The sequence below is a fragment of the Sciurus vulgaris genome (genome assembly GCF_902686455.1).
Source record: "Sciurus vulgaris genome assembly, chromosome: 10".
NCBI lineage: Eukaryota > Metazoa > Chordata > Mammalia > Rodentia > Sciuridae > Sciurus > Sciurus vulgaris.
In genome coordinates, this window is record NC_136470.1 from 69,783,926 (window position 1) to 69,809,437 (window position 25,512).

General features: G+C 36.6%; 1 protein-coding gene and 1 long non-coding RNA gene across 2 annotated transcripts; both read left to right on the forward strand.

The window, feature by feature from the left end:
• The first annotated feature begins 752 nt into the window (after positions 1 to 752).
• On the forward strand, positions 753 to 25,399 carry TIMMDC1 (translocase of inner mitochondrial membrane domain containing 1). The gene is made up of 7 exons (XM_079101525.1): positions 753 to 1,170; positions 4,080 to 4,245; positions 7,854 to 7,942; positions 9,094 to 9,161; positions 21,262 to 21,340; positions 23,487 to 23,597; positions 24,943 to 25,399. The coding sequence occupies exons 1-7, from the start codon at positions 977 to 979 to the stop codon at positions 25,091 to 25,093; spliced, it is 858 nt and encodes a 285-aa protein (XP_078957651.1). The 5' UTR covers positions 753 to 976; the 3' UTR covers positions 25,094 to 25,399.
• Positions 10,933 to 11,705, forward strand: LOC306638267. The gene is made up of 2 exons (XR_013757455.1): positions 10,933 to 11,208; positions 11,354 to 11,705. It is a non-coding gene; the product is annotated as an uncharacterized lncRNA (long non-coding RNA).
• Positions 25,400 to 25,512: the final 113 nt, after the last annotated feature.

Genomic DNA, 25,512 nt, shown 5'->3' on the forward strand with positions numbered 1-25,512 from the left:
TTGCTAAGACTGGCTATGAATTCTCTATCTTCCTGCCTCAGCCTCCGGAGCTGCTGGGATTACAGGTGTGCTCCACTGGGCTGGCTTTGCACTCCAATTTTATAGGCGATCCCAGAGAAGTTTCCAGAGAGTCCCACCCTGATTCACCACTTGACTTTTGACTGACAGCAAAATACATCACTTTCAAGTCCCGACTGCCATGACAACTCTAGGTTGCTCTGGTTCATGATGACTTGTTCTAATTGAATTCTTAATTATAAATTCTTACATTTTATGGTTAGGAGGAATTTTCTTCATCTCCCTGAGTTTCCGGATCTGGTCTGCGGAAAAGCACACAAGTCTCCTCCTTCAGGTTCCTCTTATTAACATTATTTCGGGCCTGCATTTCTTCTGCAGTCAACAGGTAGTTTGCTGAGGCTGGCCTTAAACTAGTGATCCTCCTGCCTTATCCTCCCGAGCCGCTGGGATTACAAGTGTGTGACACCGCGCCGGGCTCTGGCATTTTAAATATGCTAACCTACTTCCGTACGTGACCATCTTCAAGTAAACCGAACCTGCCCCAATCCTCAGGGACAGAGCCCAGGAGGCCGGGAAACAGGATGAAAACCGAGAGATCACACCGAAAGCGCGCATTCACTGCCAACTCACTTCCGGGGGCGGTCCAGCACCGCGGCCGCCCGTTCCGCCCCGACAGGAAGTACTTTCTGCGCAGTCTCTGCTGTCGTCCCGCCTTTTCGCCTCCTGATGGGGGTGGGACTTCCTGTGGCGTGTTCCCGGGACCTCCAAAGGAAGACCAGGGACTGAGGGCAGGAATGTCTAAGTCCTGTGGCCGCCGGTCGGGCAGTGCATTAGTTTGGACCTATCGCCAGGGTTCCCACTGATTCGTGCAATTATCCTCTCCCTCTCCTAAGACGCTTTAAGGCGGTCTTTGTGTTCTGAGTGCGCAAGTGTGTGTGCCCGCAGGTCGGGAGCGGGCATGGAGGTGCCGTCACCGGGCCCACGGAGCTTCCTTTGCAGGGCACGGCGTCCTTTCCCCCGAGTCTTTGCTGCTGGAGCTGTGTCTACTGAGTCGGAAGCTCTGCTGGAGAATGAGAAGCTGCCCTCCTATGTCCCAGAACCCTATTACCCGGAATCCGGTTGGGATCGCCTCCGGGAGCTGTTTGTCAGAGAGTAAAAGTGCCCAGGGTCTGTGGGGAGGGGCCGCGAAAGAGTTGTCAGCCGGGGCGAAGGACCCAGGGGTGGTGGTTTATTTTTAAGTGAGATTTGAGGTTCTGATATTTGTGGCCCGAGGTTATATCCAGACATTGCCATTTGGTAATTGACAGGTTTTGAATGTTAAGGCTCACTCACTGAAAGAGCTCTTGGGGTTGGATGTAGATACAAAGGAATGTAGTCTTTTTGAAAGCAAATCCTGATTTTACAGATAAGAAAAATTGGGCCAAGCTTGAAACCCATGTCTGCAGAAATCTGTTCCAGTATTCTTTTCTGTATTTTATTTGATCCCAAACTTACTGGTATTTCATGACCAATAGTGTTCCTTGACAAATGGGGATTGAAGAGGGCCAGAGAGGGTTGTCAGTTTATTTTGCCTAATGAATAATTGAATATAGTAGCAACTATTGGATGTTTTGTTTGTTTGGGGTTTTTTTCCGGTGCTTGGGATGGACCCAGAGCCTTATTCATGCTAAGGCAAGCCTTGTAACACGGAGCTACATCCCCAGCCCTTTCTCATCATCTAGAAAAGAAAAGATAACTAGATTTTAAAATAGAAGATATTTCAGAATAGAGGATAACCCTTTAAATTGAATTTATTCAATAAAACTGTTGACAATTCATTAATTTATTAATTACTTGTGAAAAGATTGCTCTCTCATGAAGTAATTTACTACACTGTTATGAAGTGATTAAATTAAAATTGAAGCTTTGTAATGTTGCCAAGATAGTTGGAGCAAGGTAACTGACAGACTTGTATTTAATTATTTTATTTAGGTTTCATTTTTTTTTTTTTTTTTTTTTTTTAAAGATAATGAGGCAGCTTTTCTCTGAGGTCCTTCTAGTAGTTGAGATTTTTGTGAAAGAACTTGTGTAATAGAAGAGGGTCATTTTGATCATCACAACACAAAATACTGGAGCTGAAAGAAAGTTGAAATGTAAAATCCCTTTTCCTATTTAGAAGGAGGAAAACACGGTTCAATGAGATTATGATCTGGCTGCAGGTGGGTCAACAGTAAGTTACAACCAGGTCCACAACTTCTCTGTTGCTTAAGTCCAGGTCTGTTCCACTGCTGAGGCCTGTTACTTTCTTTGCCATTCATTAGCCATTTGGGCCAACTATGTAACTTCTTAGTGCCTCTATTTCCATATGGATAAAATGGAGATACATGTTATTTATGTTGCAGAAGTAGAAGATGTAAAAGAGGCAAAGCATGTACATTTCCTGGCTTGTCAAATTTTAAGCTCCTTTACATTTTCTCTCTTCTGAGTTATACTATAGATTAGTTTTTATGCAGATGTTTCTGATTCTATTCACTATAAAAGATCAAAGTACAAAATTTAAGGTGTCAGTTTTCCTACTGATGTTAAATATAGAGAATTACAATTTTCTTAGAGATTTTATTTAAATTTATTTGTAAATATAGGAACTGAAATACAGATTCTGACTTCAGAAATAATGTGGTTATTGAAAGTTAGAATTAACTATTTTCTGTGAAAGCAAGTCAGTAATGTAAAATATCATTTAGTAATTTACTTACATTTATAGTAATGATATTTATAGTAATGATATTTACAAACAGCCGTTAGAGCAGATTCAGAAGGACATTTTGGAAGTTTCATTAACTGTTCTGGTTTCTTAGTGATAAATTAAACAGTAAGTTTTCCTTTTTTTTTTTTTTTTTTTCCATAATATTTCAGCCTCACACATACTGGGCAATTACTTTAGTGCTGGGCCATATCTGCAGACCTTTTATTTTTATTTCGAAAAGGTTCTCTCCAAGTTGCTCAGGTTGGCCTCAGCATCCTAGTAGCTAGAATTACAGGCATGTGCCACTGTACCCAGCTGTCTTCCCTTAGTTTAGACTGGCCTGTGTTGCCATCTGCACAGTGAACTTTTCCAATGCTTTTCTTCTTTCCTTTTTTTGAGATGGGTCTGGTTGTGTTGCTCAGCCTGGCCTTGAGCTCAAGTGATCCTTATGCCTTAACCTCCCAAGGAACTGGAACTTTTCGTGCCACCTCATCACTGCCCCCCTCGAAGCTTTTTACACCATCTGAGTATGTCATAAAAATAAGTGTATGATAGGATTTTGACTTTTTTTTAAAAAAAAAATTCATGTTTTCATTCTTTCATACAAAAGCTCTAAAATCTCGTGTTATGTGATTTCTGTAAGTGACCTTAAAATTTAAAAAGAGAAATACTGTTTTCTACATCCAACTCACAGATTTCCTATTACTAGGGTATAGTAAATATAGTAATACTCTTAAAATAAAACCACCTTTTAAAAAAGAGCTTATTTTTAGAGCATGATGTGCCTTAAAAAAATGTACATAGTATATTTATTAATGGACTTTCACAGACTGAAATAGCTATGTAATCAACCAGGAATTGTTACCAGCATTCCAGAGGCTCCCTTCTATGCCCCTTGTAGTCACTGTCTTTCCAAGGATAACTACTGTCCTAGTGTCGAACAACATAGATTAGTTTTGCCTGGAATTTGTGCTACTTTTAATGTCACTGCTCTGTTTAATTCATTAAAGAATTTAAGTTCATCCCATAATGAAAATTGTGGTGTTAGCATTTTGGATTTTGTGTTTTTTGGTACTGGGGATTGAACCCAGGGCCATTTACCCACTGAGTCACATCCCCAGCCTTTTTATATTTTATTTAAGGGACAGGGTCTTGCTGAGTTTCTTAGGGCCTTGCTGAATTGCTGAGGCTGGCTCTGAACTTGGGGTTCTCCTGCCTCAGCCTCCTGAGTTGCTGGGATTACAGGCATGCACTACTGTGCTTGGAAGCATTTTGGATAATTCTTCCTGTGGTATTTTGGATAATGTCTCAACAATGTGTCTTCTTGATGTTTTAGTGAACAACAGAGAATTTCAAAGGAACTTGAGCATATCTATAGGGCAGCAGCTTCAGCCGGCATCATCGGCTGGGCATATGGTGGAATACCAGCTTTTATTCATGCTAAACGACGCTACATTGAGCAGAGCCAAGCAGAAATTTATCATAACCGGTTTGATGCTGTGGTAAGTACTGGTGATCTAAATAGTATTTAGGGGCATATAAACTTACCTATTTACTCTTAGTCATTCAGTTAGGTTGTGGTTTGGGAGGGTTTTAAAGAAATTTAGTCTTACTTAATAACAACAGAAGTACTAATGCTGATGTGTAATTTGTACACATTGCTTGTTCGACTTCTTCAAAATATACATGTGTAAGATCACAACTATGACTCTTCTGTCTAAAACATATTTCTTCTATTTTTTCCAGTACTGGGATTGAACTTCCTCAGCCCTTTTTAGTTTTTATTTGGAGACAGGGTCTTGCTAGATTGCTGAAGCTGGCTTTTGACTTGATATCCTCCTGCCTTAGGCTCCCAAGTTGCTGGCATAGGCATGTGTCACTGTGCCCCATGAGAGGTTTCTTTTTTTAACTTTTTACTTTAAAGTCATTGGGCTTAATAAAAAGTTGCAAAAAGCACAAGATTCTCTACATACCTTTCATCCAGAGCCTGTAAATAATTAATGTTTTACCATGTTTGCTTTATCATTCTCTCTGTATAATAAATACTGTTATATTTTCCTGAACTGTTTGAGAGTAAATTATAGACATGATAAATAATTCAGTGTGCATTTCCAAAAATCAAGGCCATTCTCATTTAAAACCAGCCACGATTATAATGATCAAGATCAGAAAATTAACACTGTTATAGTACTATTATCTGTGGACCTTGTGTAAAATTTGCTTGCTCTTCAACTTACCTCATTTATTTAAAAAATAAAGAAAAAATTTTAACTGGTCTAGGATCTATAGATGACATGTTAAATTTGTCTCTCATGCCCCTTTTTAGTTTCTTTTCATCTAGAATTATTTATCTGTCTTTGCCTTTCCTGACCCCGACAGTTTTGAAGACTGTGGACCATTTGTAGAATGTCCCTCAATTTGGATTTGTTTGATAGTATCTGATGATAAAATTCATTCTTTTTTGGCAGGTTACCCTAGAATTGATATTGTATTCTCAGTACAATTGATCAGAAGCACATGGTATCTATTTGTCCTTTTACTGGTGTTATATACTTTAGTCACTTAAGATGATATCTACCAAGTTTACCCACCATAAAATTACTGTTTTTTCCTCTTTGTAATAAAAAATATTTTATAGATACTTGTTAGATTTTTTGAGATTAGTAAATATCCTACTTTTTCATCAAATTTCTATCCTCTAGTTTTAGCATTAAATTATGATTCTTGCTTGAACTAGTTGTTATTGTGATGGTTGCCAAATGGCCATTTTCTAATTCCATCATTCTTTTTTGTGTGTGTGCGATATTGAGTTTTGAACTCAGGGGTGCTCTACCACTGAGCTCTACCCCCAGCCCTTTTGATTTTTTTAATTTAATTTTTTATTAGAGACTTATGGTTATACATAGTAGTTGAGTTCATCCTGATAGAACTCATATATACATACATACACAAAAATTTGTTTCAGTTCTTGATCCCCTTTTCTGTCCTTGTTTTTTTTTTTTTTTTTTGGAGATATAATCTCATTAAGTTGCCCAAGTTGGCTCAAACTTGTCATCTTCCTGCCTTAGCCTCCTGAGTAGCTGGGATTATAGCCTTGTGCCATCACATCCAACATTAAGTCTGTCATTCTTCCTACATTTATTGGTTCATATTCTGCCCTAAGAAAGCATGCCTCCCCCATATTGATTTATTTATTTATCCAGCTACAGTCATGAATCAACAGCAGGGATCAGTCAGAAATGCTTTGTTAGGAGATTTGTCAGTTATGCAAACATCATAGAGTATATACAAACTGGGAGGACCACAGGTAATATGATCTATGGCACCACCATCATATATGCCATCTGTCCTTGACTGAAACATTGTTATGTGGTACAGACTGTATTTATAATTTATTTGTATCAGTTTATACTCATGGTTTTTTATTTTATACTATAGGTTTATAATCCATTACTGTCATTTATTTTGACACTCGAATTTACCTGAATTTGGACAGTTGGAATTCTTTAAGCTAATTCCTCTGTCCTTAATATAATGTCTTCATAAATCTCTGAGCATGCCTTTACTTTTGGAGACAGCAAAATGTTCCCGTCTCATCTTTTCCAATGCCAGTCTGGTGGCCATTTCTGCAAGGAGCTCGTTTCTTTTAGTAGATTATGGTATTTAGAAACCAAAATCTGTATCCCGAGTATCTGCCTTTCTACTAGGATGTCATTGCTTCTAAGCCCTTGGCAGACAAGAGTTGGGAAGTGAGTGTGTGTGAGATACACTTATATACACGTTTATACATATCTTTATCTGTGTTTGTCTACCTATTTATTTTACTTTTTTTCTTTTTTCTTTTTTTCTTTTTTTATTGTAAACAAATGGGATACATGTTGTTTCTCTATTTGTACATGGAGTCAAGGCATACCATTTGTGTAATCATAAATTTACATAGGGTAATGTTGTTTGATTCATTCTATTATTATTTTTTTCCCTTCTCCCCCACCCCTCCCACCCCTCTTGTCTACCTGTTTATTAAAAGTCATGCGTTCATACTGATACCTCTCAGAGAAGTTTTGTCATAAAAAATAACTTTTATTTATTTTTATGTGGTGCTGAGGATCAAATCCAGTGCCTCACATGTGCTCTACCACTGAGCTACAACCCCAGCCTTCTCAGAGAAGTTTGATTTGCCTAAATAGTTAGTATGTGCACAAGAGTTCTCACATACTTTTCTTTTTCTAAAAATATTTTTTCTAGTTGACAACAGACTTTTATTTAATTAATTTATTTATGTGAAGTTCTGAGAATTGAACCCAGTGCCTTACACATGCTAGGCAGTTGCTCTACAACTGAGCCAAAACCCCAGTTCTCTCATTCTTTAAGAATCTAAATTTTACCCCATAATATTATATATCTGGCTGTATGATGGGATAGTGAAAATGGGCCTTGGAGACAGTATATCCTCCAATTCTAGCTTTATTTATTACAATCTGGTTATGTTGGTGGTAAACCTCCTTCTAAGCCTTAGTTAAAATCAAAACACCTTCCTGAAAAGAATGTTGTTAAGAGTAAATGAGGTAATATGTTAATGCATTTTTTTACATAAAGGGTAGTCTGTAAGAATTCCTTTTTCTTCCTTTGTACTTTAATTCTTCCTCTTTAATGTAGTATTTACACAGCAGTTATTCCTTTTTTTTTTTTTTTTGTGGTACTGGGGATTGAACCCAGGACCTTACACATCCCAGTGTTATACCACTGAGCCACATTCTCAACCCAATAGTTGTTTTTATTTTTCTTTTCCACAGTATTTTTTTTTAATATGAAGAATATGTCTAACTGGTTTTATGTCTGTCGTGGTGGTTGCTACATAGATTCTCTTTAGATACTTAATTGATGGATTGCTTGGTATTGACACTGGCAATTCTGTTTTCCATCTCCTGATAAAATAGGATACACAAGAGACTTGCTTAAACCTCAGTGCTTAAAGAATGATAATTCTAGAGATTTTCTGTTTAGTTGCCCCTGACTAATTTATACCTGGCACCTCCCCCCACTACAGTTTGAGAATAAGGAAAGCAACAAGGTGTTTTGCAATCTCACAGCTTTTTTATAAACTTTTTAGCAAAGTGCACATCGTGCTGCCACACGAGGCTTCATTCGGTATGGCTGGCGCTGGAGTTGGAGAACTGCAATGTTTGTGACTATATTCAAGTAAGTTCTCTGAGTTGTGAGAGAGGGTCTTAATATTTTTTTGGAGTGCATCTTTTGAGGTTATAGAAAACACTTGAAAGTGATTCATAATACCTTTTTCTCAAGAACTTGAGAAACTTGTGTAAAGGTTGTGTAAATCGTAGATTTGTTCAACATGATAGAGGTCTACCAACTAGTATCAAAATACATATACGGTTCCTAAGAAAAGGAAATTCTCAAAACCTTTATGTTTCTATTTCTGAATATTGAAGAAATTTTTTTTTCAAAAAAATATTCATTGATGATGATAATGGCTATAAGACTATTAAAATCAAATGGAATTTTATTTTTTAAAGAATAAGGGGAAAAACAAGGCTAAAGGTTTGAAAGATAAGAAAAGCATCTTTAATAATTTTTTTTTAATTTAACCTTTTTAAAATTTTTTAAAAATTTATTTGTTTTTTTTGTTTTTGTGTGTTATGTGGTGCTGGGGATTGAACCCAGGGCCTCACCCATGCTAGGCAAGTACTCTACCACTGACCTACAACCCCAGCCCTAATAAATGTTTTTTAATCTGAGAACTGTATGTACATCTGGTTTGGAGGCAGGCAGAGACTGAAGGAGGAAGAACATGACTGGAGGAAGACAGTGATTTATCTTTTGAATTTCAATAGAATTTAACCCTCCTAATCTTTATCTTTCTTTTTGGCCCTATTTTGATATGACAGTAGATTAATGGGGCTAATTTTTAGCTGAATAGATTAGAATGCTTTGTTTGTTTGTTTTTCAGAAAAAGAAAAATTTAGTTTTGTCATATGTTTTGGAACAAAGCAAACACTTTCATGTTTTATGAAGTCAGGATCCTGGGCTAAATGAGGCTAGCTATACCTGACCTCACCACACACTGCTCCATTGTTGCAGAGTGGCAATACAGTACCCATTGGTCCCCTGTTCTAGAAATTTGACAGTTCTTTGGTTCATTGTTTAGCAGAAGGTCTACCTAGAAAACCCATGGGCATATTAGCAGCATGGAACACATTGAAGGAGCCTCTCTAGGACCAGGAATTGATACAGCAGACTTTTTTAAACCTCTCCTTTTAGTGAGAACAGTAGTCAAGAAGGCAAATAGGATATGCTTTGAATTGTATATTTTTCTTTTCCTTTCTTCCCAGCTCAGTGAACACTGGACTAACTGTGTACCGAGATAAAAATGCTCTGAGTCATTTTGTCATTGCAGGAGGTAAGACATTTTTGTTCTTGTTTACATTTTTCAACCTCAAATATGGCTTAGAAAATATGGAAGGACTTAGAAGTACTGAGTTCTTTGGTTGGCTTCACATCATATTTCATTCAACATTCAATCCAAATGTGTTTATGGACAGCTTTGTGTTTGGCCATTGGTATGCATAGTGAATAAAACAGATAAGATCCTTTTCTTTCTAATTGAATTTTAAAGTCTAATGAAGATGGGGAAATACGGAATCCTGTGATAGAAAGCAACAAATACATAGGACAAGGAAATCTAATGTGAAGTCAGTTAGAGAAGGCCTTTCTGAGAAAGTTGACATTTAACCTGACATCAGAAGAATGCAAAAAAGAACAACAGAAATATCTAGGGATATTGAATCCTAGAAATATTTAGGATTCTGTGGCAATAAATTTCCTCAGAAACAGGTTAATGTGGTTCAAACATAGTGAAGGGAAGAGTAGCTTGAGATGAGACTGGTCCTATGAGGTAGCAGGAGACCATATTTTCATGGCAAGAGTTAACGATTTTCTTTTAAAAGCTTTCTTCCTCTACTAGATACACCCTCTTTTAAAAAGGCTTGGGGTTGTAGCTCAGTGTTAAAATGCCCCTGGGTTCAGTCCCCAAAATAAAATAATAATACACAAAACACTGTGTACCCTTAACATAGAGAGATTTAGCCATTGTTAACATCTTGCTCCTGGGTGCATGCTTTCTATTTTTATCTCCTTCCTTCCCATCTTCCTTTTTTATTTTTTGGTGGAATGAACCAAGGAACATTTTACCACTGAGCTTTATCCTAACCCTTTGTCACAGCATCTTGCTCAGTTGCCCAAGCTGTCCTTGAATCCTGGCATCCTTCCTAGCCTCCCAAGTTGTACTACTGCACCTAGCCATTGCACTATTTCTACCGATATGTGTACACATAGGCAAACACATACATCTGTAATTTGACCTTAACATTTTAATGGAAACATTTTAAAATATAAAACTAGACAGAGTAATTAATAGCATAGGAATACCTAGATTGTTCCCTTTTAAATTTGAGAACATAGGTATTCTATAGGTTCAAACCACTCTTTCTATTCCTCCACCTACTTTGTTCTTGGTATTATGTTTTCTGTCATCTCCCTATTGAGTATCAAAACCAGAAACAAAGAAATGATATGGTCCTGTACTTTATTTTCATTTTTCCAAACTTCTGGTCTTATCAGTTGTACTTCTTTAACATATCTATGTGAATTCTCTCGTCTCTTTTTTTCCCATTGCTGTTATCACATCTTCCCTATTTCTAATCTTGGTGTGCTGTACCTCTCCACTTATCTATTTTTTCAAAATCTGAATATGATTTTAAGACTTTTTTGTCAAGTTCTTCTGTAGTTTCCCCTCACATTAACATCAATTCTTGATATGTCTTCCAAGCCCCACTCTTTGGCCTTAGCTTTATAAATTTTGAATTTTCCAAATCCCCAGTATATTCTTGTTTTACATGATGTGGTTACTCCTCTTGAATGCCCCTTCCCCCTCCTGCAAACGCTTTGTTCAGCTCCTATTTATCTTTCTTTCAATTTTTTTTTTTTTTTTTTTTTTTTTTTTGTACTGGGGATTGTACCCAGGGGCATTTTACCACTGAGCTACATCCTCAGTCCTTTTATTTTTTAATTTGAGACAGGATCTTGCTGAGTTGCTGAGGGTCTCATTAAGTTGCTGAGTCTTGCCTCAAACTTGTGATCCTCCTGCTTTTGTGATCCTCCTGCTTTTGTGATCCTCCTGCTTTAGCCTTCTGAGTCACTGGAGTTACAGGCATGTGCCATTGAGCTTAGCTCCTATTTATCTTTCAAAGTCCAGTCATTTGTCAGCCTCAGCTTCCCCAAGGAATTTTCCCTCACCCCTATTTTTCTACCTTTAGTTCTGCTTAGGTGTCTTTCCCCAGTTTTTCTATAATTAACTCTAAATAGTTTCATTAAAATACTTAAAACACTATATGGCTGTTAGCATGTTTTGCTTCTCCACTAAACTGACTTACTTGAATTCATAGGAAGTATTTGCCTTTCATTTCACAATCATTTGACACATAGCCAAATAGAATTATTTATTTATTTTTTCAGTATTAGAGATTGAACCCAGTGGTGCTCAACTACTAGCTATATCCCCAGCCCCTTTTTATTCTTTTTTTTTTGAGACAGGTTCTTGCTAAGTTGCTGAGGCTGTTCTGGAACTTGGAATCCTCTTGACAGTGTTGTTAATGACTAGGATTACAGGTGTCTACCACCATATCTGGCTTAGAATAAATATATCTTGATTGAATGTAAAAATAATTTGTAAAATAAGAAAGGTTTTTTAGATACAATATGAATTTTTACTCAAATCAGCAACCAACATGGTGGTATAATGCTAATTTCCCCTACTATCAGAATAATATCAAGGATATCTTGATATTATTTGGCATTGTCTAGTTATTAATGAAATAAAAAAACATTCAACATTTAGATATGGCTCAGTGAGGACCTTAGAAAACCCTCTCCCCAAAAAGCACCAGTAGCACTGAACAACGTTATCAAAAAAACAACTGTTTAAAGATGCTGGAAATTGATCCAAGGCACATGACAAATTGAGAAACATTTATTCGAGAATATCTACTAAATCTTGGTAAGAACAGTAAGAGTCTATGGTGATTTTATCCTGAGGCTGCTCCCACTCCTGAACCTCCAGCTTTGTGGTGCAGAAGTCCCACAAAGACAGGGCAGGATGAGAGGATTTTGTACTTGAGGGGGCTGACGTTTGGAGCAGAGCACAGAAAATTCCATGTGTAAGGAAGTTGCTGAAAACAGTTGCAAACAATCAAGGAATTCAGACATTACACAACTAGACTGAGGTTTTGATACTGTTTAGGGCAAACCATAGACTGGCAGATGAGGCAGAATTTTAATGAGGATGTTGAGGGACAATAAAGCCAAAGAAATAGCCTGGTGTGTTGAGAGAGAGAGAGAGAGAGAGAAGCCAGAGGGCCATAATAAGATCATATTTACCTGTTGTCCTGGAAAATTACAAAATAAACTGAATCACCTTTAAATGTATTCCCTAAGCCACAGACAAATTCACTGGCAAAGGATACAAGCCTTATGTTTTGATGAATCCTTGATGGACAACTTAGCTGGTGCATACAGTTCCTAAGATGAGAGACATAAAAATAAAAAGTGAGGGCAGACATCAATGGCTATACTCTATAGCAAAATGGACTCCACAGATTTACTCCAGGCAAGTTACTACATAAATAAAGAACCACAGCCATGCCCCTAAAGGGAACATGTTCTAACTCCAGAATTGCTGCAGTATATTACTTAAAATGTTCAGTTTTCAACAATCGCAACAAAGTCACATTGAAAAACTAGGAAAAAATAGCAGTGGGAATTGCCTCTGATGGGGCCTGTCTGTTGTACATAGCTAACAAAGGACTTCACGTAATGTCACATAAAAATATGGTGACAGTGAATTAATATATGGAGCTCAGTAAAGAAAGAAATCATAAAAGTAATTAAATGAAAATTCTGGAGGTGATAAGTACAATAATAGAAATTTGAAATTTACCAGAGAAAAAAGAATTCAGCAATAGATTTGAGGTATCAGGAAAGAAAATCAGCGAACTTGAAGATAGATGATCTCTTCTGAAGGGCAGAATTTAAAAAGTGAAGAAAGACAAACAGAACATCAGAGGTCTGTGGGACACCATCAAGCATACCAACATATATGTAATAAGAATACCGATGGAATGGAAGGAGAAATGAAATAGAAAAAATATTTGAAGAATTAATAGCCCCAAATTTGATGAAAAACATTAATTTACATTTTCAAGAAATTCAACAAACTCCAAGAAAATCACAAAGAGATTTGTGCCTAGACATGTCATATTTAAACTATTGAAACACAAGGAAAATCTTGAAAGCAGCAAGAAAAACTATTCTTCACTGGGCACATGGCATCCCAGCAACTCTGAAGGCTGAGTCAGGAGAATAGCAAGTTCAAGGACAACCTCAGCAATTTATCAAAGCCCTAAGCAACTTAATGAGACCCTGTCTCAACATAAAAAATAGAAAGGGCTGGGGATGTAGCTCAGTGGTTAAGCACTCCTGGGTTAAATACACAGTAACTCCCCCCGCCCTCCCAAAAAAGGCAGGAAAAAATACATTGCCGATAAAGATAATTCATTGCTTGCAAACCTGCCTTTTAAAAAGGACGTGATACCAGAGGTTAACTTAAATTTACATGAAGTGTTAGTTAAGAGTATTGATAAAGGTGGTTATGTAAGTAACTATTAAAGGCAACATAGATTCTATAAAACAGATAAAACTAATAAAAGTAAAGTATCAGGCACATAACATTTAATGATACCTTGAACAATAGTAGCAGAAAGGAGAGGGAAGGAGTGGAGGTCTTATAATAAGGGAATGACACCAAATTGTCACCTGAGTCCACAGGAGTAGATGAAAGTGCAAGAAATGGTAAGTGGATAAGTTATTATAAAACACTTTAAAAATAATTTTTTCTTCTTCTGATTCTTAACCTTTAAAATACATAGGTTTGTATGAAACAGGAATTGACATCGTATTGTTGAATTTAACATACATACACCACGGATATGACAATAAGAGCATGACAGTTGGAGAAGAGTGGTATTATGTTGGAACAAAGTAATAAGAAAGTAACTTTTAGAAGTATGGGCATTGTGAGCACCTGTAATCTCCAGGAGGTGGAAGCAGGTGGATCAAGTTTGAGGCCAGCCTGGACAATTCAACAAGACCTTGTCTGAAAACAAAACATAATAGTGGGGATGAAGCTAAAATCAGAAAGATCAAAATAGAATTAAAGAAGATACAGAAAAAACAAATAGCAAAATGGCAGGCCTTAATCTAAACATGTCAGTAATAACATCATATGAATTGAATGGATTAAACACTGTTAGTGGTTTTTGTTTTTTTTTTTTCCTCTTAACACTAAATAGCTCACTCTACTCTCTCTGATGTGTGGTATCTGAGAAGTCTGATGTAGTTATCTTTGCAGGTAAGGAAGGTGTCCCCCATCCCCCTTTGGCTTCTCCTTTTTTGTTTTTTTGTGGTACTGAGGATTGAAGCCAGGGCGTCACACATGGTACTCTAGTATTCTACCATTGAGCTACATCCTCAGCCCAATATTTCTTTCTCTATCTTGGGATTTGCTGCAATTTGAAAATGGTATGCCTATGTGTAATATGGGGGCCAGTTAATCCTGCTTGATGTTTTCTGAGCTTCCTGAATTTGTGGTTTGTTTTCTGAGATTAATATAGGGGGATTCCATTTATTTCAAACATTTCCTGTCTTTCTTCATTTCTCTCTTCTTCCATTTCATCTATTCATGTTGCACCTTTTGAAGTTGTCCCTCAGTTCTTAGATATTCTGTCCCTCCCTCTTTGTTCTTCTGTTTTGGAAGTTTCTATTGACACATTAGCTTAGAGAGTCTTTTTTACCAGCTGTGTTCCATCTACCAGTGAACCCATAGAAAGGTATATTCATTGCTGTGACAGTTTTTGATCTTCAGCATTTCTTTTTGGTTCTTCCTTAAAATTCCATCTCTCTGTTCATATCACCCCTGTTCTTACATGCTATCCACTTTATGCACTTGAATCCTTAGCATATTAATCATAGTATTTTAAATTCTCAGTCTGATAAAGCCCACATCTCTGTCACAACTGGATTTGATTCAGATGCTTATTCTGCCTCTTCAAGCAGTGCTTTTGCCTTTTTTGTATGCCATGTAAGTTTTTCTCAATAGCTACACATACTATACTAGGTAAAAGGAACTATACCAAATAGGACTTTAGTAATGTGATGGTAAGGTGTGCGAGAGGAGAGCGTTCTGTAGTTCTATGATGAGTTTTCTGTCTTGGTGAGCATGTGCCTTTGTTAGCTTCACAAGTTCTTCTCAGTGTTTTCCTTAGGTGGGACAAAATGGCTAGAGTAGGCTAGAGTTGGATATTTCTCTTCTTCCACATAGAAGGCTGGAGCAGGTTGGACTTAGATTTTCCCTAGGTTTGTTAGTCTCTGATAAAACCCCAATAAATTAGACTGTGTGAAATCACTTATCTTCAGGGCAACCCTTGTTAGGAACTTGTGCTCTGGTGTAGTTCAGTATGGGTGAGGTGATTTTTCTAAGACTTTCACTGTGAGAACTTAGAACTCGTGAAGATAAAATTCAACAGTGTGGGATCCTCTATGACTGGACACCCTGGAGTTTTTTTTTCTCTCTTAGACTTCCCTACACTGAGCTTCCAGCAATTTGTCATTTATAGTTCAGGTTTTGCTCAATACTGGTTCCCATGGGTTCTCTGCTCCGGTGAGTTGTGATTCTCTGTATTCATCTATCTGCTTTCCCAGTTTTGAGGGCAGCAGTTTGTCCTGTGACCTCACATCTGTGATAGAGCTAAGAAAAGAGTTCTTTTCAATTTGTTTAGCTTTTTACTTATTAGGATGGAATGATAAATTCTAAGCATATGCCACATCAAAAACTGGAAGTCCTCCTTGCTTTGTTGCCCCACATCTGAAAGCCCAAGTGCTCTCTGCTTCCTGGCCACATGAAGTGAGCATCGTCCCTCCACCATACCTTTCCACCATGATGTTCTGCCTTACCTTGGGCCCAGAGCAGTGGACTGGGCCAACCACGGACTAAACCTCTAAAAACATGAACCAAAATAAACATTTCCTCCTCTTAAAAGAGAGAGAGAGAGAAAGAAGAAGAAGAGGAGAAGAGAGGAGGAGAGAGGAGACGAGAGAAGAGGAGAGAGAGAAGAAGAGAAGAGAAAGGAGAAGAGAGAGAAGAAAACCTAAGTCCTCACAAACTATGGTAATCCCAGCAACTCTGGAGGATGAGGAAAGAGGATCACCAGTTCGAGGCCAGTCTGGGCAATTTAGCAAGACTGTCTTAATATAAAAAGGATTGGGAATGTAGCTCAGTGGTAGAGCGCCACTGGGTTCAATTCCCAGTACTGGGGTGAGGGGGCACAAGTGCTATGGGCCGCCTTTATTGGTGCCAACAGGTAGTGTAAACCATGCTAGCTAGCTCCAGTCTGCACGAAGCCTTCACTCTAACCCTACTTTCAACCACCATAAAAACCCAAGCCACTCATCCTTCCAGCTCTCTCAGGCCATTTCATACTTGGAAACCCACCTTGGTCTCCTCCTTAAGCTCCGTGTGTAATAAACCTTTTAATATCCTCTTAGTTCAAGTTTAGCATCTTTAGGTGGTGAAGATTAAAAATTATTAAGAGGACAATTCTCCCCAGATTGATCTCAAGTTAAATCCCTATCAGAATCCCAACAGGCTTAAATTATCTTTGCAGAAATTAACAAGCTGATTAATTTATTTGGAGAGGCAAAGGAAACAGTGTAGGCAAAACAATATTGAAAAAGAAAAAAATAAAGTTGGAGAACTTATACTTTCCAATTTCAAACTTACTAGAACTATAGTAATCAAGGCACTGTACTACTGGCCTAAGGATAGGTGAGTGAAACAGAATGGAGAGTCCAGAAATCTACATCTGATATTTCTGGTCAGTTGGTTTTCCCAAGATGCCAAAGCAGTTCAGTGGGGGTGGGGGAGAGTCTCATCTAGTGGTGCTGGAGTGTTGCATAGTCACTTGCACAAATGGTGAACTTTGACCGCTCCTCATACCATATGCAAAAATTAACTGAGATCAAAGGCCTCAATGTAAGAGCTACAACTATAAAACTAGAAAGAAAATGCACTAAATCTTTGTGACCTTTGATTAGGAAAGATTTAAATATGATAGCCAGTGCATAATTAATAAAAAGTTGATTAATTGGATTTAATCAAAATTTTGTATTTTAGAAGAAATGCATTAAGAAAATGGAAGCTGGGCCTGGTGGCACACCACTGTAATTCCAGCAACTCAGGAGGCTGAGGAAAGAGGATCACAAGTTTGAGGCCAGCCTGACCAACTTAATGAGACTCTATCTCAAAAATAAGGAATAAATAGGGATGAGGATGTAATTCAGTGGTAGGGTACCACTGGGTTCACTCTCCAGTGTGAGAGAGAGAGAGAGAGAGAGAGGGAGAGGGAGAGGGAGGGAGAGGGAGAGGGAGAGAGAGGAGAGAGAAAGAGAAAGAGAAAGAAAGGAAAAGAAAAGAAAGAAAGAGAAAATGAAAAAGAGACTTGTCCAGAACAGGAGAATCTTTCAGGTAGCAAGTAAATTAGTGATTGCCTAGGATGAGGTTGAGAACCAGGAGTAATTGCAAGCAGACACAAGGTGTCTTTTTGTGAGAACAGAAATGTTCTAAAATTGGATTGTGGTGATGTTTGCACAACATTAAATCTTTTTACTAAAAATCATTGAATTGTATATTTAGGTTAATTTTGTGGTATGTAAATTAACGGAGCAAAGGCATTGCTTTTAGAAAGGAAGCAGAAAAATTGCAGATCAAATATATATTCTAAATAAACAGTAACATCAAATTAAGTAAATAGAGAATATTATGGAAAGATTAATCAGATGTGGCAGATCTTAAAAACTCAGTGCATCTAAATAGAGTGTATTTTTGTATGCTCATTGCAAAAAAAAGAAAAAGAAAAATAAGGGCAATGCATAACTATTTCATTTCAAACATTCTACTACAAACGTTACAAATAAATGTTAATTTTAATTACAAAAAAAAAAAGGAGGAGGAAGCAATTCTATTTGTAGACAATATTTTGAAAGATTGCTTGAAAATTAACACCAATCCGTAAAGTATAAATAAATAACCTTGTTAGATCCCTACAATGATGCTTTGAAAAAATTATAATAGTAACAAAAATGTTACATGGGAAATACATTTAATAAATGTACAACTTTGGTGAAGAAAATTACAAATCATAAAATAATAAAAATAGGGTTACACCAGTGTTGTTCAAGAGCTTCTCAGGAGGGCTGTTAACCCTACAGAACCAAGAAACAGGGTAGGGCAGGATGGGGATTTAAAAAAAATTTTCCCTTCCCTTAGGGTCCATCACCAGTTTACTTTGGAATATTGATCTACTCATAAAGGTTTATAGGTGTTTGGAGTAACAAATGAGGATGTACCCACAGAATCCTGCTGAATCTTTAAAAGCTGATTGATGTTATATAATTAATTGGAAATGCAGTTTAGGTCCCTTGAATCTTTAAACACCTATAATAGGTGTTACAGACATTTTACTCCCCCACTTTAAAAAATTCAGAAATGAATGTTCCCAGGGAATTTGTGGTTACAAATTGTGAATAAACTATCTTAAAAAACAAGCTATGGTAAAATCATCTGGCGTGTGTACTCAATATTTCAAATCAGAACATAAGACTGGAACTTCTGATAAAACTGATTCAAACTTACTACCTGTGCAAATCAAAACTTGTAACACAAGCAATTATGCATAGAATGAAAATGCTAACAATTGTCTTGACTATCTTACTGAAGTCAAGGAAAAAATGTTTTTAGTTTGATAGATTTCCCAGTATAAAAATGAGGGGAACTAAGTGTGGGAAATGACTTAAGTTTAGAGCTTTGGGAATTAAAAAGTGACTTTTTTGTAACTTCTATGTGTTACTTATGAACCATTAGGATTTGATCTGCTTTGTGGGCAGGTCTAGTGGTTAGGAATTAGACCGCAGTAGAAATTTCTAGCTGATCTGAGTCTCCTGGGATGGGTGCTTTTTGACTGGCATCATTTGAGCAGATCAGCTATTCCTATATCTGGCCCCTTTCAGCACTCAGCCAGCTCAGATACTTTGGACATTCTTATTAAGAAGTAGTAAGATTTTACTAAAATATGACCAGATTTTTGAAATTTGGGTCATGAGTGTGACATTCTCAAATTTATGTAAAAAGTAGAAGTATGTACAATTTGATATTAAAAGGAAGGAAATTATAACAGCCTTTAATGTTTCTTAATCCCTGTTAGAGGGCTCTGAAACTTTGTACCTGAACAACCTGTTGTAGCATTCAGAGTGCTTTTGATGCCTTAGAAATAGGAAAAATAATTTTTTTGTTTGACAAAAGCTAGGAAAGAGAAAGTCCATTCTACAGCTAATTAGATCTGCTTCTCAGGAAAAACTACCAACTTGTTCTTTTGTTCCTGGCTTTCAGTTTGTGAGAATACTTATTTTTTTAAATATAATTTTATTTCTTTCAGTGAGTTTAAAATAAAGAAATTTGGGGAAAAAAAATAGGGTTACAGTTAGTACAGTTCACCCAGTATTCACTGAAAACGATTTAAATCAAAATTATAGATTTAAAATAAAAACTTTATACAAGGTTAAAGCTTTAAAATCCTGATTCTGTGAGCACAGCAAAAAATTTTCATAAATAACGAGCAGAATCTTACAACTGTCATTAAAACGTGAATAAAATTACAATAAATAAAACAGTATTAGCAGATATGTAGAACAGAATTCAAAATCAGGAACAAAATAAAGCACACACAAATATCAAAACTAGAGTAAAGGTGATAGTTCAGACTGATGGTAAAAGAATCATAAACTAGAACAATTATTAGCTGGAAGGAAATTAAATTGTAATTATATTCATTACAAGAAAGTGAGATTCATTAAAATGATTATATAAAAAATATTTGGAGAAAAATAGAAGTAGATATATGTCTGGTTTCTAAGTGGGAAGATATGTAAATGTGTATGTATATACATATGTATATGTATACATACGTAAGCATAGAAAATTTAGGAAATTGTTAACAGGCTTAGCCACATAAAAATTTTAAACTTGCCTATGTCACAAATACCACAGAAGATATTAAGTGTAAACAATCCCAAAATAATGTAAGCAGGTAATCAATAAAATCCCTTATACATCAAAGAGAAAGGATACCTCAATTGGAGATAGGAGAAAGAACATGAATATGTTCTTTCAAATACATAAATAACAGATAACTTGTAAACCTGCAGTAGAACAACTGTCTTTCTCTACTAATTGAGAAATGTGACTTAAATTAGATACCACTTTTGGTCTTTTGGGAAAGATAAGAGAATATAGAACAGGGCATTTGCGTACTTTTAATGGGAAAGTAATTTCATGCAAACTTTTTGAATAGCAGTGTAGTAATTTAAGTCAAAAGCCTTTAAAATTTTTGAACCCTTTGTCCTAGAAATAACATTTCTGAGTTTATTCTAATGCACAAAGATTTTTGTATGGGAGTTATCATTGCACCTTTATTTAAAATATACATAAATAGAATACTATGTTGGACAATGCTTTATAGTACATCCATGGAATAGAATTGTGGAGGAAAACTTAGTGATATTAAATATAATAATGTGTTCCAAGAAAATAAAATATTTAGTATGTACAGCATTGGCCCCTATTATAAAAAGATTTTGTTTGGGAGACTAGGGGAAGGAGACCAATTTATTACTATCTCTGAGTAATGAAATTAAAGGTAATTTTTGTTCTTGTTCATTTAGAAAATGTAAAGAATAAATATATAATATTTAAATAAAACTATAAACCTCAAATGTTACTGTGTGAAATGTCAGAAGTTGCATTGTGCTTCTTCCAAGAAGAAAATGAATGAACATAGATGTGTGCTCTCCCAGTGGAAAAGAAAGCTGCATACTCTGTACCAGCCACCAGGGAGCACTGTAGGCCAAGGCTTTGCAGGCCTGCCTGAGAACAGTGTTTCAGTCATAGGCAGGGTGAGGCTGGGAGAAGGCATTAGCCACTGGGACTACTTGAAGATTTGGTTTTTATTTTGGGTGAACTTTCCTTGAAAAAGAAAAAAATAGAAGAGGTAGAAGGAAAGAAAATACAGATTTTAAAATGTAAATGGACAAACACCAGGCAGAATGAGAATACACTGGATCCATTAGTAAAGATAGTGTTTATTTTTGTAAAAGGGAAATTTCTTCCTTTGAATCTGCAGGGTAGATGGAAAGTTAAGTATGGGCTATTTTCTTACAGTGGCATATTAATGGTAGGCTCAGGAAGCTCAGGGAATTGGATCATAGAAGGGAAATTTTAAAATGGAATTCTTGTGTTCAAAGATTATTTAATGTTAACTTTATTCTTTTTAAATTAGCTGTCACAGGAGGTCTTTTCAGAATAAACTTAGGCATTCGAGGCCTGGTGGCTGGTGGTATAATTGGAGCCTTGTTGGGGTAAGTGTTAAAATGATTGGATTTTAAATTGGTACATCTTTTATTAATGCTTTACCTATTAAAATGGTCATTCATTTCCAAAAAACATATTTAATACTGAAAGTCTATAAGACTTTGTCCAATTCTAGTTCTACCCTAATTGATCTTACTTACACTTATCACAATGTAATTATCACAATAAACAATTTAAGATTGATTTAATACAACTACCTAAGGTAGAGTATATATTCAAAATCCCATTTCACTGCGCAAAAATTGTTTAAATATCACTGATATCTAAAATTGTTTGTAATTGGAGTAAAGGTATTTATAAGGAGCTGGAAGAAAGAATAAAACAGTTAATAAGCACATTCTATAAAATTTTTTGGTTGGTTTTGGTTTGTTTACCTTAAAAGACTAAAATGTTTTTTCTTCCCCAACTATTTAATTTTGAACAATTTCAAACCTACAGAAAAGTTGAATGAATTAGTATGTTAAACCCCCATGTACCCTTTACCTAAATTCACCAGTTGTCATCATCTTGCCACATTTGTTTTCTGTAGTTCTGTGTATGTGTGGGATGTAAGTATATTTTTTTCCTTTCTTTTTTCTTCTTGACTAAACTTTTTGAGACCTCATGACACTTTACTCCTACATATACCAGTATCTCCCAGGATGGAATCACAATACAATTATCACAGTAAACATTGTTCTAATGCAACTAAGATAGGATCCATATTCAGGTTTCCTCAGTTATCACTATAATGCTCAGATTGTTTCTCAAGTGATTGGTCCCTCAGGATTAGATTTAGATTAAATGTTTTTGGGAATACAGTATAGGTAAAGCAGTGCCCTCTTTGTATCACATTAAGAGACATATTGAGTCACCCATTTTGAGTAATATTTTAATTACTTGATAAATTGGTTTTATACTTCTGTGTAACAAATTACTGTAAACTTAACTCCTTAAAACAATACTCACTATTCCACAGATCATAAGTCTGGGTGAGCTTATCTGCTTAGGGTTTCTCGAGGTCAAAATCAAGGTATTAGCTAGGCTGTGCTCTTATATGAAGGTCCTGGAGAAGAATCTGCTTTGAGCTCATATGGCCTGTTGAAAAGGATCCAGTTCTTCGTATCTATAGGTCTGTGGTCCCTGTTTCCTTGCTTCCCATGAAGCAGAAGCTACTCTCTGTCCCTACAGGCCCATCCACATTCCTTCCACAGATCCCCTCCAGTTTGAAACCAGCAAAGCACCTTGAAAACTTCTTATACTTTGAATCTTCTACTTCTGTTCTGCCAGAGAAAACTCTGCTTTTAAGGAGTCAGACAGATCTTTCTGATTAACTCAAATTCAACCGAATAGTCACCTTAATTATATTTGTAAAATCTATTTTGCCATGTAACTTAATATAGTTATGGGAATAATATTTCATCCCGTTCACAGTGGGGGAATTAGGAAAGCAAATTTGGGGAGACTATTTTAGAATTCTGCTAAGGCAACATCTACTAAATTTCTCCATTGCAAAAATATCCCTTTCCAGTTATGAATACTAAGTATTTGTAGGATGAGACTGTGTTAATGTCCTGCTCTCCAACTTTTTCCCCTAGTGGTTTTAATGATACATTAATGATTCATGCTATAATTGACTGTTAGAAAGGTATTTGCAAACTATTGTGCTAATTCGGTTAGTCCCTCTGTTTTCATCACTTGACATTCATATGAATAAAAAAGTTCTCCTTTCTCCCTTCCTATCTACCCCCTTTTTTCACCTTTTTTTCAGGAGTGGGATAATTCTGTAGATTTATGGGTTCTTTTTAAAATTTTTAATTAAAAAAATTCAGCATGCCATATCCAGCCTTATCCACTGCTGACATTTTTATTGTAGTGTTAATATACCAGCTTGACTTGTAGGAGAGAGGTATTAAAGTAACTAATTAAAACATTTAAAAAAATTTAAACATGTAACAAATATTTACCATCTTGACCATTTTTGAGTGTACAGTTCAGTGATGTTAACCATGTTAACAAAGATGCTTTAATTGTCAAATGTTCCTCCATCTGATAGTGAACAAGTGGATCAGTGCTGTTGCTTAGTGGAGTTGCTCACATGTCGCACAGAGACTGAGGATGCGTTCCCTAAACTTTCTCTCTCCCTCCCCTCAGCACTCCTGTTGGAGGCCTATTCATGGCACTTCAGAAGTACTTCGGTGAGACAGTTCAGGAGAGAAAACAGAAGGATCGAAAGGCACTGTATGAGCTGAAACTGGAAGAGTGGTAAGGAGATGTTAAGACTAGGGGATCTGACTTTCCAACCATGGCCTAATTTGGTGGTGCTCTGCTGACCCAAGTACTCTTGACTTGCCACCCAATTCAAAGAAAAGTTTTTGTTTATTTTGTTTTTTTGTTTTGGTACTAGGGATTGAACCCAGGGGTTCTTAACCACTGAGCCACTTCCCCAGCAGTTTTTATTTTCATTTTGAGTCAGGGTCTCATGAAGTTGCTTAGAACCTTGCTAAATTGAGGCTTGCTTTGAACTTGCAGTCCTCCAGCCTCAGTCTCCCAAGTTGCTGGGATGACAGGCATATGCCATCCCACCTGGCTAAGAAAAATTTATATTTACTGTCCTTCAACTTATACCCTTCATGGTCTTACTCCTTTTAATTAAGGAGAATAGAAAAATGAAAGACTCTAATTTTAATTTTAATTTGGTGAGGATCTTTCTTTAGAAACTGTAATAAAAATGTTAAAATGTTATGAACTTCATTTGGTTGCATATTTTTCTTTTCCTGTGTTCTTGACCGCATAAGAAATTACCTAACAGTAATGCATTTCAAGGGGCTTTACTTAGCTTGTTTAAAAAGTGGTCACCCCTATATTGTTTATATCTATAAACAATACAGAACGTGTTAAATTTCTACATTCAAAAATTCTACTTCAGCTGGGTGTGGTGGCAGATACCTGTAGTCCTAGCAGCTCGGGAGGCTGAGTCAAGAGGATCATAAGTTCAAAGCCAGCCTCAGCAAAAGTGAGGCCCTAATCAATTCAGTGAGACCCTGTTTCTAAATAAAATACAAAATAGGGCTGGGGATGTGGTTCAGTGGTCAAGTGCCACCAAGTTCAATCCCCAGTACCAAAAAAAAAATAATAATAATAATTCTACTTCTTGCTGTAGGCACAGAGGAATTGAGTAGACATAGTGACTGTTCATGAATGGGATGCTACTGAGGAAGGAGCATAAAAACTTTTGTCTATTCCATCTGGTCATTTTCTGGAGTAGAGTAATCTCTTTCCTGGGTAGGGTAGTCAGACTTACGGCAGACTCTGTGCAGATCCTCTGAAAGATGAGAGTAACAGGCTGCTGTCTAGTGCTCCTGAGTACACATGGCTTCCTTCACTATAACAGCATCCATTTTGATAATGTGGGAATGGTACATGGGTGGCTTGTGAGTAGAACAGGTTAGGAGAGAGAAAAGAGTCATTGTTATGAAGCACAAAGAACAGTGTTTGCACGTAAGTTAACATACCAAAGCAGGGAGAGTAAGACAAATAATTTTTGTCTTAAATCTCTGTAAGAACTAAGAAGTGGATAATTTACATCCTTTTTACTCTTTGACTACAGGAAAGCCAGACTGCAACTTACTGAGCAGCTCCCTCAGGAAATTGAAAATAGCCTACAGAAAGATCAATCCGAGGAGGATGCTAAGAAAATTGAAGCCCTGCTAAACCGTCCTAGAAACCCTTCATCACCAGATAAACAAGACAAGGACTGAGAATGTTCCAGACTTGAAACTCATGGGAGAGCTGAAGGAGCTATCCCGTTGTAGCCATGAATGCCAGTGCCAGTCTTGTCTTCTCTGGCACTGGATCAGTCTGCTGGCACATGTAAGCCCCGGCTCCTGCGCTGGCAGTGACTTGTTCTTCTCTAGCTCTCTCTCTCTCTTTCTCGCTCTCTCGTTCTCTCTCTCTCTCTCTCTCTCTCTCTCTCTCTCTCTCTCTCTCTCTCTTTAAATCAAGAATTGTGCTACTCAATTCTCATTTTATTTATCCTTAAATACAAAGTTACATCTGTATCAATCTATTGTTCCATTTGTATGCTTATATTTTTTTTTTCCTAAACTGATGCAAAATATTTGTTCCAGGTTAGTTATTTTATGCAGTAGTTTTTCCCCTCAACAGACTTGTGATAACC

Bases quoted from the DNA above. Each gene is read 5' to 3' on its own strand.
- TIMMDC1 (XM_079101525.1), top strand. From the start codon at position 977: ATGGAGGTGCCGTCACCGGGCCCACGGAGCTTCCTTTGCAGGGCACGG. The intron at 7,943-9,093 runs GTAAGTTCTCTG...CTTTCTTCCCAG, and splicing joins ATGTTTGTGACTATATTCAA to CTCAGTGAACACTGGACTAA. The intron at 23,598-24,942 runs GTAAGGAGATGT...CTTTGACTACAG, and splicing joins GAGCTGAAACTGGAAGAGTG to GAAAGCCAGACTGCAACTTA.